Source organism: Pholis gunnellus, assembly GCF_910591455.1.
Source record: "Pholis gunnellus genome assembly, chromosome: 19".
Lineage (NCBI taxonomy): Eukaryota > Metazoa > Chordata > Actinopteri > Perciformes > Pholidae > Pholis > Pholis gunnellus.
Genome location: NC_136546.1, coordinates 8,568,716 through 8,586,241, shown reverse-complemented (window position 1 = coordinate 8,586,241; position 17,526 = coordinate 8,568,716). Strand labels below are relative to the sequence as shown.

The 17,526-nt window shown below is 41.1% G+C and overlaps 1 protein-coding gene across 1 annotated transcript in view; it reads right to left on the bottom strand.

Annotated features, from left to right (window-relative positions):
- The window catches only part of ryr3 (ryanodine receptor 3), a gene marked incomplete at its 5' end in the record, with an annotated part of 102,176 nt that overhangs the window by 65,161 nt on the left and 19,489 nt on the right, over positions 1–17,526 (bottom strand). Inside the window, 11 exon segments of the mRNA XM_079180418.1 lie at positions 1,225–1,360; positions 1,992–2,172; positions 2,296–2,417; positions 3,727–3,891; positions 5,271–5,427; positions 6,868–6,942; positions 7,631–7,727; positions 8,113–8,212; positions 10,430–10,542; positions 10,911–10,989; positions 11,354–11,428. Of these exon segments, the coding sequence (XP_079036544.1) occupies positions 1,225–1,360; positions 1,992–2,172; positions 2,296–2,417; positions 3,727–3,891; positions 5,271–5,427; positions 6,868–6,942; positions 7,631–7,727; positions 8,113–8,212; positions 10,430–10,542; positions 10,911–10,989; positions 11,354–11,428 (1,300 nt within the window).

The following is a 17,526-nucleotide window of genomic DNA, read 5'->3' as shown; positions in this document are numbered from 1 at the left end:
TAAAGTACAAGGTTCAAGGTACTTTACAAGGATAAATATAGTAACTGCTCAAAGGGCTGACTAATCGTTTTGCATAAAGGGGGAAAGGTTTTGTGTGTACTTTTATTGGTTGACCTAAAGCAGGTAAGACACTGATGAGACCGTTTTTACAACTGCTGATTCCAGGATCAAGAATGAGCTCTGAAACGCAACTCTTATAATGCTTTATAATGCATTATGTAGGTTATCTACAATACAATATAGGCATGTTTTATATACATTGGCTATTTTAAATAGCCAATGTAACCAGGTTAATTTTTCAACTAGTTCAAAGCACTTGTGTAAAGAGGTAAATCTTCCCCTGGAGTAACTAAAACTAATGAGTTACCATGATGCATGATTTTGAGGTCCATGTCCTTATCAATAAACAGGTAAGTTGAACACCTGCACAGTCAACTTACACTGATAATTAGCCTTTGAAAAAGACTGTCAGAGTTAATATGGAAAGAAGAAGAGGTCAGGACAAACACAATCTATCATGCACCCTTCATCACCAGACTGCATTTGCATTTTTTGGCTGACCCCTCTGTGGGCAAGGCTGGAGTGTACTCATTTATTTGTAGGTTCTGAGCGCGTGTGTTTAATGTGTGTGCATGTGGGAGTACATGCTGGGGAGGTGATGAATATAAGGGCAGTCAAGGTGAGCTGAAGGGAAGCCGTGGATGGGAAAGCTCCAATGACAGCAAAACAAACAACCCAAGAAAAAGTTGTCCAGATTAAAGACTTTTCAGGGTCAAAGCTTTAATATACATGACTCAAAGGGGGTCCCAAGAGGACGGGCTAATGCCAGCACCTGTGATGACTGTCATTATGTTAATGATGCTATCATTTCTTCAGATAATGCAGTTCAACATTTTGCAATGTGTCCACACTGATCTCAGAGAACGATGTCCGAAATGGAAGGCAGGAATTGTTACAAAGAGTTTACAAATGAATGTCTCACAAAAGGTGTCGGCAGCTGTGATCTCCAGAAGTGGCATAGAAGAGAAGAAGAGTAAGGAGGAGGGAGTTGATGGAGGGGGAAAGAAGAAAGTAAGAGGAGAGGAACACAGCCAAGTTAAGAAGCGTGAAGTGTGCAGGAGAGGATGACGATTTGTCGAAGATTAATACTGCATTTCTGTCCAGGGTCAACAGCTGACAGAAGATGTGGATATTTCATGTGATTCATCACTCGGGCCCGCTTACCTAAGAGCTCATAGAGGAGATTGAGAATGTCCTTCCACGCTGCGCCTGCCTCCTCCCCTGCCATCTCTCCGAAGTGGGCAGCGTTGTTGTAGAGGTTCATCCGGTCGATGCATTTGGATAGCAGTGCCAGCATGCCCTAAGAAGACGCAGGATTATTCCCATGAATAATCTATGATTCACCTCATTACACAGACGGTATATTCCTTTTTGCAAAAAGATGTAAAATAATTATCTTGAACTTCCCGCAATGGGGTGAACTGAAAATCATTTTTGAAGTCACGTGACATATTAATTGACTGTATTTAAAAGAAAATTGGAAACAAACGCAAAAGCAACATAGAAAACAAACATTTTAAGGGATAAGAGTTTTACAACAGGCTCCAAGTGTATTTGGATTACTTATTCTCGCTCTGGTTTCACCCTGATCCTAAGATTAAAGAAGTAAGATCTTCATTATACGAGGGACACATTTATTGCACATAAAAGAAGCCACAAATACACAAAGCAGACACTAGAATGTTGCTCGTCATTCCCCGTTCCTCCACTCATTTCCTCCCGTCTCTCTAGTGTCAAAATCTTTAATAAAAGGCATACAAATTATGAATTATGTCAGTCCAATATAAACTGTCTCAACTGTTATCCATCTTGGACGCTGCTCCAGTGGGTTTAAAGAAGTATCTTTTGGTTTACTAAGAATTATCCTCGCATGGCAACTTCACAATCCGCATTTCGTTAGCGCGTCTTAATTAGAAGTTTATGGCTCTCACCTCATCTTTGAAGACGTCTTGTCGTTTGATGAGTGAACGGAGAAGACACTGTTTCTCCTCGTGCTCCAGCTCCGAATCGGGCTGTTTGAAGTACTCGATCAGGTCATTCAGTGTTTGCAGCACCTCTTCAACATACCCAGCCACCGCCATGGACTCACTCTCCGCAATGCTGTCCAAAGCGCTGGGGGGGGTAAAGACAGGGAAGATCAAGACGGAGAATCAAGCTGTAAAACTAGAAAAATAAACCCAGCCAAAACTAACATTGTGTCATGTTGTGTGACAGAGAATAACCCCTTGTCATTACTTAATAAAGTTGGTAAAGAGGATCGTGGTGTTGCGGATGATGCGGGCAGCTCGAGACTCCTCATTCTGACAGCGCTGCAGGATAAGCCCATCGTCCATGTGGCCCTCAGTATGCAGGCAGGCCTGGACAAGGACAAACACACACATAAATATATGTATTTCATCATTACCACAGGATCAACACCATGGCATTTATAAAGCAATGACACATCACAGCATCAGTGAATCGTCCAATTAGACTTTTTTTTGTCCCATAGATGGATGTTTTTAACAGCTTTTAGAGTTCGTGAAATATGCATAAATACACAATCCCAGTCATATCTCAACATTGAAAATTCTCAAATGTAACTGTAAAGTTTAAGCAGATACTCTGTAAGCTTTGAAAAAAGTTATTTATATATATATAGGGTATAAAGGGAGTCTCCTGCAGCTGGTGGGTATATTTACACCACTACAGCTCAGTGAAACCTGACTCACTGTAATCACACGGCATAATCATGAAAAGGGACGAGGTGGGGGGTCTAAGTGTAGAATGACTCTCACCTCCAACATATCAGGTGCATTAGTATGCTGCCAAGGCTGCAGGAACTGCCTGGCGCTAGCATGAAGGGACGTTTGATGTCGCTGAAAGCGTGACCAGCGATGAGCTGCGTTCATGTGCCGCCCTAATCCCCTCTGTCTCACCCTAAACTAACTGTCACCCTCCAAATGGCCCATTATCACGTTTTAAATGGGGTTGCTACATGATGTGTGCAGGACGGGTGAGTGTCGGTGGAGAGGGGTTGGGTCAAGAGTATCCAGGGTAGACAATGATTTCAAGTAGAGTGGAAAATAAATGTTTGCTTGCCTAAGTGTTTAATTAAATAGCCATATAGCACATGAGGTGTCTGAGACGAGCTATGGCAGGCATTCAGGATCTCACTGTAAGCACAGGTAGAGGTAGAGAGATCCCAGATACCATATACATTGATATTTGTCTCACTTTGCACCAGTGCAATCATAATTATGCAACAGGCACTGTCACCTATGAAGTATGATGAGCCTAAAATATGGTCCTAAATGGCTAGTAGGTCACAAGGGCCACAATTAATTGTGAATTATGGGAATAAAAAAAACCAAGGCTGGAAGAAAACCAGTATTTTTGAAATATCAATACACTATGAATCATGATTTGGCAAATTTATGCAAAAATCACAACTAAATAGTGGACATGTTTGGATTATTTTGTCAAATGTAAACTCTAAATCTTTAACTTTGTCAGTTTTTGTTTACAATATGCTTGACATTACCTGACATTCTGATATGATCCTTTCGTCACAATGCAAAGCCCAACCCTTGTTGCTTATTCATATACCATATAGCTGTAAAAGATGTGTTATAATGCAACCTCTGGACTAATCGGTGAAACATAAAAAGTTTTTATCCAATTTACCCTTCTTTTCAGCGGCCCTAGGCGAGATGATTTGGCATCAGGTGCCAGATAAGACAGCCACAGTCCTGTCGCCACATGCATGACGAAGCACATAGAGTCTCCGTACTTGATCTCTGGCACTCCCATGCCGTCGATGTCCCTCTTTGGACCCGAGTCACCCTTTTCCTGTTCGCATTAAGAGGCACATACACACATTACCAAAAAACCACACAGAGAAAAGCAGCACACGTGGGCATGGAAAGATGACAAAGGAAGATACATTGTGATTAGATGGTAATCAGAGAGGCAGGTTGAGTAGAGAGCAAGGAGGTTGCTGCCGGCCTCATTAGCTCTACTACATTTCTGCCTCGGCAGAGTTGGAGCGATGCAGCTGATTACAGTCGACAGCAAGAGGTGGAGAACATATTAACGCCCGTGTTCAACATTGCAAAGCATTGACCTTTTCAGATACATGAACCAACTGGCACTGGGGGTGCGTGTATCATGGGTGGAGAGAGAAGAGCTTACGAAATACATCAAAAAGAAGAGTTTTTTTACATATTTCTATTTTTCGAAAGTAGCATGACTCCCCAGTAATCCCAAAACACCTGCAAAAATAGTGATTACTGAGGGCAATTACACTGTGTTGTGGAATATTAAAGCCTCCGAAGTGGACAGCACTCAGGGGGATTTCATACTGAACCTATTGTAGATAAAAGGATACCCACAGGGACACAATCCCTGGACTCTGTGAAGGTGACTCCGGGCATTGAGCTGTTTATGTGGCTGTAGCCATTTTACCACAGGATAAAAATGTAGGATTCAACAAAAAAACATAAATTAACTGCAGGAATCAAAGTCACAAAGAGAAATAAAACTGAGAAGTGAGACAATCTTCCTCCTGGAGCAACTTCTACATCTAAACGGCACAATTTACATGTAAACACCTCACCGAACAACATCACTAAAATACCCTTTTTTCAATTTGAACTCCAGTAAGCCATGGGCTATTTTTGGCAGTGAGACATTATTCTTGGAATGCGCACTATCAAAACAAAAGAGCTGTAGAGTCCTCGGAATCAGAGAGAGTTCAAAACAGAGCATGGGAAAATAAAAGGGTGGGGTATTGAGGGAAATAAGGAAAGGCAAATGAAAGAATACTTAGTAACTATTCTGAAATCCCCCAATGCATAAGAGTTACTCTTGATACCGTAGTGTTGATGGTAGATTTATCTTGACTCCTCCTGAATGAGAATGGCTACATCCCAACCAGTTGCTGTTGGGTCAGTGGACAACGTAAATGTTTGCTTCAACATTAACGCATTACCATTAAAACTGTCTGATTTATCGTGACAAAACATGAGCTCATTAACAGCTCACAGACCCGTCTTGGGAGTCCATCGTGAAGCAGTCAGAGGACGATATTTGAGTCCTCTTTTAATAGGGTTGAGTTGACGGAGAATATCTATTTACATCGACACTCGCGGCAGCTTTTAGATGGTACAACTGAGCTAGTTGTTAAAATAGAAAACATTTCAAATGAATTATCGCTAATGAGCACTGACCTTGGAAGGCCTGAAGCAGAAGGATGTGGCCTCGGTGTCGGACTTCAACCTGTCCTGCAGGACCAGTCCGCGGTCCTGAGTCCGGGCCAGGTAATGGCCAGTAGCGAGGTGACGTAGTCGGAAGGCCTGACCCCAGCGAATGTGGCTACCGCTCCAGCTTAACACAGAGTACTGGTGTCACAAACTTTGGATATGACTCGGGATTGTCTGTATTTTGCAACACTGGAGACCTCACATGGCTGACTTTACCTTTATTTTGCAAATGACAGGTGACAGGTACAGTGACAATAATATAACACTTTTCTGGCTTTTTTAAGGAGTTTTTCTGGAGCATAATGACAATAAGCATTTAATGTTGTTGTATCTCTTAATGCAAAGCATTATGTAGTTACATTTTGCCTGACTGAGAATGAGAGCTGCTGTGGAGTAGGACTGGATATCAAAATCCTATATATAATACTTTCTTGGTACTAATTGAAATGTGTCTTAAGCACCGAGTATCAGAAACTCTCAAGTACCGAAAGATGGCATAAAAGTGTTGTTTACTTATTCCTTGGTTGGACAGATACTGATCTGGATCACATTTTTGATAGATTAATATCTATTTTGACACATTTTCCTGTGGCTACTTACATGTAACAACATTCAATATTTCAAAAAGTATTTTGTTAAATGAAAAAATAAATAAAAAAGTATTGTTCTGGTATCTGTACCAAACCTATGATATCATTTATTTTCAAAAATTGAACACCCAGCCCAATTGTGGAGGCCGATTAGGTTAATTACTGGTGAGAAATAACACATTTACTTTAGCAAAATCATTCATCCACGTTAGCTATTAGCATTAGTTGAACCTCAAAAATCATAAAGCCTGACTTCGTGAATTATTGAATAAGGATGCCACTGATATATATTCATTTACATGTCGAAAGGAATTCCTTCCTTTTCTATAACAGAAAGTGCTTTTTCACCGTTCATTGAAGATTAAATCAACCAATGAGAATATTTTTGAAATGTTTGTAAAACCCAATCTGCAAGCGGAATGAGAATGTCAAATGAGAAATAGATCAAGTTTGACTTTTTTCCTGCCAGTGGTGCTCATACGGCTAATGTAGTGTGGGAAATACTGTTCAGAATTCACCCCTACACCGAAAAGGAGAACAAGTGCCTTAATAGATGCACCTGCGGCATTTCAAAGTGTACAGACTCTGACAGGCAGTCCCAATGAGAGCTGGCAGACGATGTGACTGGAGGGAAATTGCGTGGGTGGCGAGTTAAAGAAAGGACAGAAAGAAGATGGAGGGGGAAGAGAAGCAGATCGAAGGGGATGTTGAACAGAACCTCACCCTCTGAGGGACTTTGCCAGCTAATTGGTAGTGGCAGTTCAAAGTAGGAGGTGAAGTATATTTATAACTTACAGTAGACTGGTTGTGACATTTGTGCATAAAGCACCAATTCTACTTATTCTTCATGAAGGGATCTCATCAAATAAGGAAACACCTCTATACATTTCTGAGGGAGATCTATTCCAGGGTTTTCTGTTACTTTACTGAGGTAATTTGATTCACTGTGTGTGAGTATTCGGGTGTGATCTCACCTGATCCTGAGAGGCTCCAGTCTCCAAAGTGAGCGGGCCCTTGACGCTCCCTTACCCGCTTCATAGTTGACTATCCTGAGAGCACAAAGACACAAGTGGGGGCTTCTATGATGTACGACTCTTTCAAGTCACAGTGGGAACAATATAACGTGAAAAATGTCTGCTACTGCTAAACAGTTCCAGCACAGGGGATACCAGCGATGTTGATTAAGTCTCGCTGTTTAGACATTTGGACAAGAAATTATTTAAAGTGAAACAGTATCTTGCAAAAGCACAATGTTTTCAATGGAGATACATATATTTTTCAAATTCTGTATGTGTTATGCTAATGACAAAAAAAAACGAGTCTTGGGACGAAGGTGAATTGTAACATTATGATGTGTTTCACTCCCGGGTTCTAACACTTTTAACACTTATTTGTTCCTCTGGTGTAGCGCTAGTAAATCTCCTGCGCGGCGGAGCGCAGCGACTGGCTCTCGTTTGGCTTGGAAAGTGAAAGTGGCTCGTGGCTCCGGTGGTGTAAGCTTTACAGCAACGCTCGTCTTGACTTTGCCGCTTTGGCAAGGGATACAAGGCCGCAAACTTTGTGCTCACTGAGCCCTCTCTCCCTGGGGAGAGTTTCGGAGCCCCCCCCCCCCGCTCCCTTGGGGACTGTTAACCAGGGAACGGAGTATGCACCCGAGCCCTCACAATTCAAGGTCCACCCACCATAGTCTCACAGAATCCTGTGGGAAACACTGTACCGAGCTGATTATCTACTAACCGATTCTCCTGCTCACTCTTGTTGTCTGCTCCAGGGATGGTCAAGCTCTCATCATGCCCATGACAAAGACGCATCACATGTCCACCAGTCAAATACCCTAATGATGGCAAAAACAACACTGTGACACAAGATACTCCACATTTTCCTCTTTGATCATACGGAAATTATAATCTAGAAATCTATATTATAGTTGTTTGGTCGCTCTCTTATCCAGAGACTGACCATACGGTGAAAAAGATGGCATGAAAACATTGACATTTAAAGAATACAAGATCAAAATTCTTGCTAGCTATTGTCTGCAAATATTATGGCGAGTTTACAGCTTTAACAGATTTGTTCCGTATTGCTTACAGGCTTAACATGTCCAGATTAGACACAAGAAAACAATACTATTTGAATACAAACAAATGTGTTAAACTGTCTTGGAGGAGAGACAGTTGTTACAGTGGTTGTTGCTTTTGTTGCTGGAGTCATGAACTTGCCTACAGCCATGTTGCCTGAAGAGCAGGTAGGCTGGATGTTCCACAGGGTCTGCATGAAGGAGGCATCCACCTGGATGTTGCCATTGGAGATAGACAGGTGCTGCAAGAGAGAATCATGTTATCCAGGGCTTAGGACAGAAGAGTGAAGAATGCCAGTAAAGGAGGGACATGTGACATGTCCCAGTGTTGGGATTCGAAAAAAAAGATTAAAACAACTTTGTGTCCTTCCTCCTGAGCTGCCAAACAGTGTTAGTACGCTGTGGGCTAAAAAGCACTGCTGCATCCGAGTTTCTCTGTGCAGCAATGTTCAGTTTATACAATTATTCCTTCCAGCAGAAACACTTAGAGTGGCTCCCTTTTCCCTACAGGCAGGTTTCAGATGGGAGTGAAAGCTCAAAAGGATCCTAGCCTTAAAACTAATGCACTTTTACACCATTGTTGGATTGATATTGGTCTGTATTGGTGTTTCAAAAATGTACAGTAGACCATGCATTTTAGTGCAACTGTCCCTTAATGCTTACAAAAGATATGCATTGATGGAGTGCTGTGCATGAAAATATTGCAAACCAGTGTGTGGATTACAATTGGATTCTTCATTTTAAAGCGAAACTTTCATGCAATTCAGCCTAACTGGACACCAATACGCAAAGCAAGAAGCACTTACGTCCTAAAAAGACAATGTCACAACCTCTGTGATTGTTCACATTACTGGAGCACTTGATCGTTTTATGCCTGAATTTCTGATGTGTCCCATTCTCAAAAGCTGAGCTTCTGTCGGGCCAAAGCAGGTGAAGATTTCCCTACGGAGGAGATGAAAGGCTGGCTCTTTGCCAGAGTAGCTGTAATTGCACATTTCCCTCCCTGAAAGGCCAGAGCAGCGACTAGAAGCCAGCGCGGCTCACTCTCCTATGCGTGGCACGTCGCTGTCCCTCCTTCTTTCATTTTCTCTCTCAGCCTGTTCACTCGCCCTCTCCCTTTTTCCAAATCTGCCTCTCCTCACTCTTTACCAAGTAAGTTAATTGAGGTCGGGTGTATGGCTCTGCATAAGGGGGAAAGTATTCACTCCAAGCTCAAAAAAATATTTAAAAGAAAACTGCACAGGAGGGCTTTGCAAGTAATCAGATTTCAATTACAGATAGCAGAGCAAAGTTTTCAAGTGTTTCCCTTGAATTGCCTTGTCACTCTGAAGAGGGCTGGAGTGAGACGGGTATCAGAGCTATCCGACGGCTATGAAACTTTCCAAAGTGCCTTTTTGAGATAGACAGTGAACCAAAGCAGAAAACCTATGAGACGCGCATATGCTCCGAAAAACACAACAACCCCCTCTATGCACTTTGCACATCGTCTGCCTCTAAACTCTTGCAAGTGTAGAGCAGACAATTCGGTCCGACATGAAAACATTTGGTAGAGAAATAAAGAAGCCCCCCAAAACAATAGTGAAGAAAATCTGAATTATGAGCGATCTGACAAGCAAACCAGACAAAGGGGAAACGGGGGATGATACAGTGTGTACCAGAAACAAGAGACTGTACCTGATGTATCCAGGCTGTCTGAAAACTGTAAATATTCATGAGAGAAAAACCTCTTATCTGGAAATGAGAAACTAAGTGGACGCTGTGAGAATTGCTCGAGCTGCAATTAACCCGTTATCTTTGAAAAACAGCATCTTCTTTCAAGTGTGTGATGGTAAGTTTGAAACGGATGATTCCCAATGACGCTGTCTCCTACTTTTCAAAGAGGAGTTGCCTTGGGAGTGCTTTGGTTCATGAAAATCTAAATGCTGAGTGACCATGATGTCTGATCGTTGGTATTGTTTACAGCAAGCTAAATCACACTTTGGAAAAGCAAGCCACATATGAAACATAATGTATGTGCAGTGTGGCGTGTGCCTGTATTTGTCTGCATATTTATAAATTAACAAAGAAACATAAATGCAATTTTGAAAGTTATCAGTGGCAGACATATTTATCTGAAATGAAGAAACAGCATTAGCAACTTTCCTCTGAAGTCGTCATTAGGCTTCATTACTTTATGTGTAATTGAGGAGACACTAAAAAGGATCAAAACAATTCCATGTATGGTTTTCAAGACATGGTTTTGTATCTTATAAGCTTTGATAGCTTAAGCTTAAGCAATAAGTTACTCTATAACTCATTGCTGGTGTATCTGTTGACCAGGGTAGCAAGTTGCAGCTACACAATATAAGTATGGTAAGTATGGTTTTATGTTATTGAATTGATTAAATTCTGGCAACATCACTTCTTTGTACTGGTTTAAAATATATATATATAATACTGAGACATTGGACTTGAACTACCAGGTATCTCTCTGTCGACACGCTGACTAGGATCAGGTCGTCTCCAATGCGGACTTTCTCTCCCTCGGATCTCTGCTTGGACGCAGGGTGGATGGTCCACCAGCAGGCCTCTCCTATTGACACCAATACACAAAATACATACATTTGAGCGGTCTCTTGTCCCACACAGACATAAAAGTGACATTTTAGATAATCGTGACTCCTCTCTGTTGTTAAAGCATCTTGTTCTATTCTGGGTGGCAAAAGGCCTAAAAACAGCCATCATCTAAAGAAGACCGAAGCTTTCTGCTTGTCACATGGCTTTAAAAAGTTCGGTAGTTCAGATGGCAAATATAGCACTGTAACTGTGCTTCACAATCTTTCTCTTGTGGGTATCGATTTCATCTCAAGGTTAAGTCAACCTGAAACGGCTACTCGTGAGGGCTGAATTCAATTCAAAGCAGAAAAAAAGTCTGTGAGGTGCCTGTTAGTAATACTGTACCTATTGAATCTTCTTGTAGTCCGACATCAAATGACAGCTTGTCTGTTAGAGACCTTGATGTCTTCAAACAGGTCAGGTACTGGAGCGGGACAAATGAATTCGTGTTAAGCCAAAGGAAACATTACGACAAGCTGAGAGCAGAACTTAGCTCTTGTACAGACTTCTAATAAAATGATGACCTACATTATATATTTGTGGATCAAAATAACAAATACTTTTGGACAAAGAAATATAAATATACAACGCTAAAAACATTTAGTTATTTGATTGATTAAGCACATTTATTGACAAAGTAAAAATACCAAAACGTTTGTGGGTTTCAGTTACTTAAATGTGATTTGTAAATTAAGTCCCTTTGGGATTTTATTCTCACAAATAAGTACAAAGTGCTGGATAAACGTGTGCATTTCACATTGTCTATCAAATTGCAAGTTGATACTCACCATATCGCTGAAGGAGTGGCGAAGGAGGATGGCATGACCGTAGAGGAGAGTCCGGTGTCCGCCCCCCTGACCCGCCTGCCAGGAAATACACAGATGACAGATTACCATCATGTCCTAGCATCCTTGACCTCTGGACCCTGTCAGGTTTGACTTATCGCATCCACAGTGTACTTTATTAACCTCTTTGTCAGATATAAAGTTAAGAGTTTCCTCTGCGTTTGACCCCGTGTGGGTAAGACTGCACAGGACTGAATGGATAAAGTATCTTCAACTTCAGACCTCCGTTCCAAGTGCAAGCAGGACGAGGACAAATAAAGAAGGTGGGAACAAACAAAACCACACACAAAATCAAACAAACTAACAAAACAGATACAGTCATTGGACAACTTGCCCAGTCTACCCACAAGCAACTGTAGCACGATGGCAGAGGAAATGTGAGGAAATAGTTGAGCAAAAAAGAATAAAATACATGATTTGTTCTTCACCGGTGAGGTGAATAAAGAACACATACTTACCCTTTTAATCAACCTCTAGCAGCAGAAGAAAAAAGGAGAGAAGGTACCATAAGCAGTGACATCAAAATCATCTGTGCATCAACAATGTTTATGCGAGCTGCATAAACACAGAATCGGAACAGGCCCTTTTCAAATCAATTGAATGAGTCCAAACTCATAAACATAGGTACACGACGTTTTCCATTTGAGGATTATAATACTGTCTGATGTTTAGGGGGTTTCATTTTAAAATGAATGGACAACGAAGTTGCTCATTCTTTCATATTCTCTACTTGTTAGGCCTAGATATTTCTCATTGCCACATTGGAAATTCCTTTTTTACTAATAAACAGAGTGTTAGAGTGTCCTGTCTACCAGATTTGACTTGTCTTTTGAGTTGACAAAACAATATTTAAACTCCTAAGAGAGACAGCTGGGACCAAGCCCTGGACTGGCACTGAAACCAGTGTGACACCCAACTGTCCCCTGAATCTGACCCCAGTCAAATTCTTTTTTGGCTACCAAGTCTCTCCCAGGTGGCTTGTAAGACAGACCAAAAAGGAAACAGAGATTGATCAAAAGAAAAATGGGAAGAGTATCCAGCAACAGCTGGGAGTGAGGGAGGGTTACAGAGAGAGCAAGAGAGAGCGAGAGAGAGAGCCTGACTGTATTTCAGGACTGCTGACGCATCAATACCAGGAACTGTGACCTTTGGTTTGGTGCCTCTCTAGTTGTAAGTACTGCATCCTAAACAGCTATGCTCTGTGGATTTGTGTGAAAACAAAGACAGAGAAGTTTGTGTCAATGTATTTTGCACGCATGTATGTGTTAGGGGAGGAGGTGGGTTGTGCCATATTGTGTCTTAAATGAATACTGAACGTTTTTGTAAATTTAACTGGCTCACGAGGACATAGCTAGACACTCAAATTATCCTTTGTGTCGTGGTAGATTGCTGCCTCTGACACTAAGATGTACCATTTAGCTTCAGATTAGCCCTGAGGAGCACATTTAGTAACATTTGAGGCTCTTCTATCATGAAGAACCCATCATAGATTTACAGTAAAATAAAGATTGAGAAAACAAAGCCACCAAAGTTACTTTAAACGTCTCAGCAGTTCAATGATGGCTGATTCCCACACTATTGCCAGTTTAGGTAAGCTAGCATTACACCTAGCTAAAAATAAGTATCACACTACCTTATATTTTCCCATTTAGATGAAGGTAGCTAGAATAACACCACAAATATACCCTCAAAAATCGCCATAACGTTGAACCAACATCTGTCAAAAACTGTTTGAACTAAAATCGGGCGTTATAAAAAGTTAAGTGTTTTTCTATCTAATGTAGCTAGCTAGCTAGCTTAGTGGACAACTCCTTCAGCAATCCCATCTTCCAGGCATGGCAGCATTTATCCAGTTGAACAGCACTCCATAAATTATGCGAGCCTAATACATATAAATGAAATAGCGATAACATATTCTATTTCTATGGCCTAACAGCTCCACAGCGCTGTGTCTGCGCTAGAAATGGTATTAATTGTGCGCCGTTTTTATGTTTTGTTGTTGTTGCTATTTACCTGTAATCAGAACAAGGCGGGCTATTGTAAACAAGCCTTACATCGACGTGAATTCTTCTTTAATATTACAGAGAATTGTCGCTGCCCCTCAGCAAGTTAGCTTGCAAAATGTCTTTAACGGTTATTGCTTCTCTCACAGAGATAACCTAAAACCTAGAAACGCAGCGTTGGACAACTTCACGATAGTCACGTTGACTTAGTCTCCCAATGACATCATCACGCCAAACGTTATTACGTCACCTATGTCACCTGTTTTAGGACTATTATTTACCTGTGTTCATGTTCAATCGATGTTCGTGGTATCCCGGTTGTCTACAGTTCATCTTTATACTCTGAAAGACTGTGCCAAGTTCGAGTAACCTAATTTGAGTGTCATCATCGATCCAGCCTCCTAGATCGTATTTCTTCTTCTTCAGTCAATGAACGTGAAGAGCAGCAGCGGTGGAGTCCGCTACTCAGATTTATATTTATAAATAGAAATACCACACTGTACTGGGTTGCAAGTAAAAATCATGGATTCAAAGTATTATCAACAAAATGTACTTCAGTAGGCTACCAAACGCAAAAGTACTCATACGAGTGAACGGCTTATTCATGAAATTGGTGGAACCTCAAAACGTGCAGTATTTATATTTCTTATATTTTTGTTTGTTTTTTAAAAATACATTTGGATCTGGTAAGTTGTGCCAAAAGTGCCATCGCTATCCAATTTACAATAATAAAGGCTGTAAGCAGAAAATGTTTGGCGTTTAGCCTCTGCTTAATAAATAACTTCTAACCAGTTCTAAAACATTGTCAAATAAGTTATTTACTACTTTGAAAGCAGTGTAATGGTCCAGTGTAAAATAAAAAACACTTCTAACACGCGGACGATTCTGCTGGCGTTGTTACGATCACTGATATTCAGCCAACCACTCAATGATTTTTTTTTTATTTTCCAGCCTGCTAGGCTTAAGAATGAAACAGTGTGTGCTTTCTATTTGCTAAAACCTGACAGAGCCATTACACCAAACTATGACTAAGTAATTTTCCTAAATGTTCACTTCATATATTAATAGCTTATGTTATACGGAAGAGCCTGAGCATGGAAATAGCGCACTAATCACTTTCTCAAGGCTGTGAAGAAGGGAGTCATGCCAGACTCATTAGTTAAGTACCATCTGATATATTGATTCACATGTATAAATTCAAGGCCCTGTCCTTCAAATAATTTGGATAATGAGATGCTGATTGTGCTCTATTTGCTTTATATTTACTTCATAAGTCCATTAAAATATGATGTAATATCTGAAAGTTAGGAAAGAAAAAAAAGAACTTTAGAAACACAATATACATCCGGCCATGTTATTCTAAAAATAGTGTGTAGTGCGTTGGCAGTCCAGCGTGAGTTATATGAAAAACAGATGAATAATCACCTACAACAGCTTTGCTCAACAGTAGTGTGCGTGACCACTCTGAAATCAGAACTGATTTCAGGACATTTTCTCGTGTCAATACCCTTAAACGTAATTGATGTTAGAGACCAAACCCAGAGAAAACAGAGGAGCACACCCAAACCACAAAGTGAGTTTTCTGCCAACGCGTGGGTTTGTCAGATCCGTTCATTTAGATTCAGTAAATTAGATAAATAAGGGAGCTCATTACTACCTACGGTAAGCAGAATCTTATGAAATATGTATAAGTATAAACATTTAAAAGCACAAAACGGTAAGCTCTAGACTAAGACTTGAACCGTATGCATTGAAATCAGAAAAGGGATAAGGAATACTACAAATGAGATGCAGACACTCTCACTTGAAAGTGTTTGCACGCTTGCACACAAAGTAGTCTTCAGAGGCAAGACAAAACATTTGACTCCCGTGAACAAGGTGACAAAACCAACGGATGTCTATTTCAAGATTGCCATAAGTTCAGAGATATCTTCAACAAGCTAATTGATTGTCTTTCAGGCAGGCTGGGGGAAAGAGAACATGTTGAGCTACGATGAGGTGAAAGCTGAGTTTACTATCCAGAGGGAGTCTAAATGTGTTTTGATATCCATTTGTACAATATGTGCTGAGAAGTCAAAATTTAAATGTATTACCATTAGCTAATGTATTACATTGCAGTACCTGCCATGGATGTCTAAACTAAATGCCGTACACGCTATAAATGCAGCAATTTATGGCAATCGGGAAATGGTCATCACTTCACGTGAAAGTGCCGAAACGTCAACCCTTTCGCCTGGCAGTCTATCATGCACACTGACAACATGATGGATGAACGAACTGATGGACCTCTACCCATTTTTCATGGTCAGCACTCTCGTAACACACAAATACAAATGAAAAGTATGTGTTATTGGGTTGTATGGCAGTCAATTACACAAATCTGAGCGCAACAAGGGAGAGAAATGGGCCCTTATAGTGGGAAAGGAAAGAGGAGGGTGATTTATTAGCCTTGCTAGCAGAGCGTTTGTATTCAAGCCAACATACCCTTGTCTTGCCAAACAAGGCCAGACTACAATGTTGCACTGTTGAGCACAAAACAAATCTGCTACCCAGGCTAATAACAATGCAGGTCTGATTCACCAGTTGAGAGGACCGAAATTGTGTAAAAAAAGAAGACACTTTAAGATCTATCGGTGTCAGAAGGCAATGCTGTGCATGAAAGTACAGTGGTAGCCAGAGCCATCCAGCATAACACACACATTTCAGGCTATCTTGCGTTAGTTTTGCACTCAATTCATCTTGCAAATAGCACCGTAATGCTGGTTTCTCCAATTGCTGCAGCTGTACTGCACAGGGATTTATGCAAACCATAGCTTCGTCATCCCAGTTCCTACATACCTGTGGTCTGTCCAAAGCTAATAATAAGAACTGGGCCCATCAATTGAGGAACTTTCAAAATCAACACAGACCATGTGTATCCAATAGGAACAGTGATGAAAATGAACAAAAAAAACCGAACAAGCAGTTTCTTTGCATGACCAGATTTAATGCTGGTATCTGTTTTGAGAACTAAGCACTGTTTTCTCTTTGTTTTTCACCAAACACATTCGCATTCCATCCAAATATGTGACGCCATCCCTCATCCCATATCTTGACCTCCCCCTCTGGATCTAGAAGGGCTGGGTGATGAGATTAAATGACACATGAAATGCCTCTGTTGGAGCGCAGCAGCATGAGTGAATGTGAACATCTGACAGGGGTTTACAGACCACACGTATAGCCTACTGTAGTACTTCATTGCCTGTCAATGACCCCCACCCCACCCCACCCCACCCCCACCCTCGTGGCATGACAGAGCCCCTGTCCAATCAAAGATTACTTACATACTCTAATAAACATGCCAAGTGAGCTGGAGCGGAGCAGAGAGGGAAGGGGCTCACACTTTAGTATAAATCAGAAGAGCGGAGGTAGAGGAGACAGGAGGCTGTGGATGTACTGCAGCACTCTCAGATAATATCTCTCTTTTCTTTGAACACACACACACACACACACACACACACACACACACACACACACACACACACACACACACACACACACACACACACACACACACACACACACACACACACACACACACACACACACACACACACTTTTGATGATCATTGTCTGATCTCTTTTTGCAAAAACATTTAGAAACAATTGCAGTTCCTGCTGTTAAAGAAGTTTGGAGTATTGCTATATCGGGTCCGTCTGCTTTGCCTTTGGGAGTTAATCCCATGTTCGCTTTTCAAAGTCAAACCTTAGTCCAGAAACATGTGCAGGATAATCACACTGTCAACGAGTAATTAAGCAACATTTGTCAGTTTATACTTACATCTTAGACCTGGCAGCAACATTTGGTGCAGCGCTTGAAGGGAGGTTTTTAGATTTCCGTCCGTTTATACAGTGTTCTCGGGTAATGCATTAGAGTGCTCGGCCATTACAGTTATTGCAGTTCTCCAGTGAATCAGTTACTTCTTCAGACTTAGACTACAGAGGTTTGAAGTTGTTCTTCGTTCTGTAAAGTTTATATTCCTGAAAAAACCTGACAGTATTTGAATGCATCATTTTTGGACCAACAACAGAATCGTCACGGCTGCCTCGAAGCACATTTAGTGCATTTGTTAC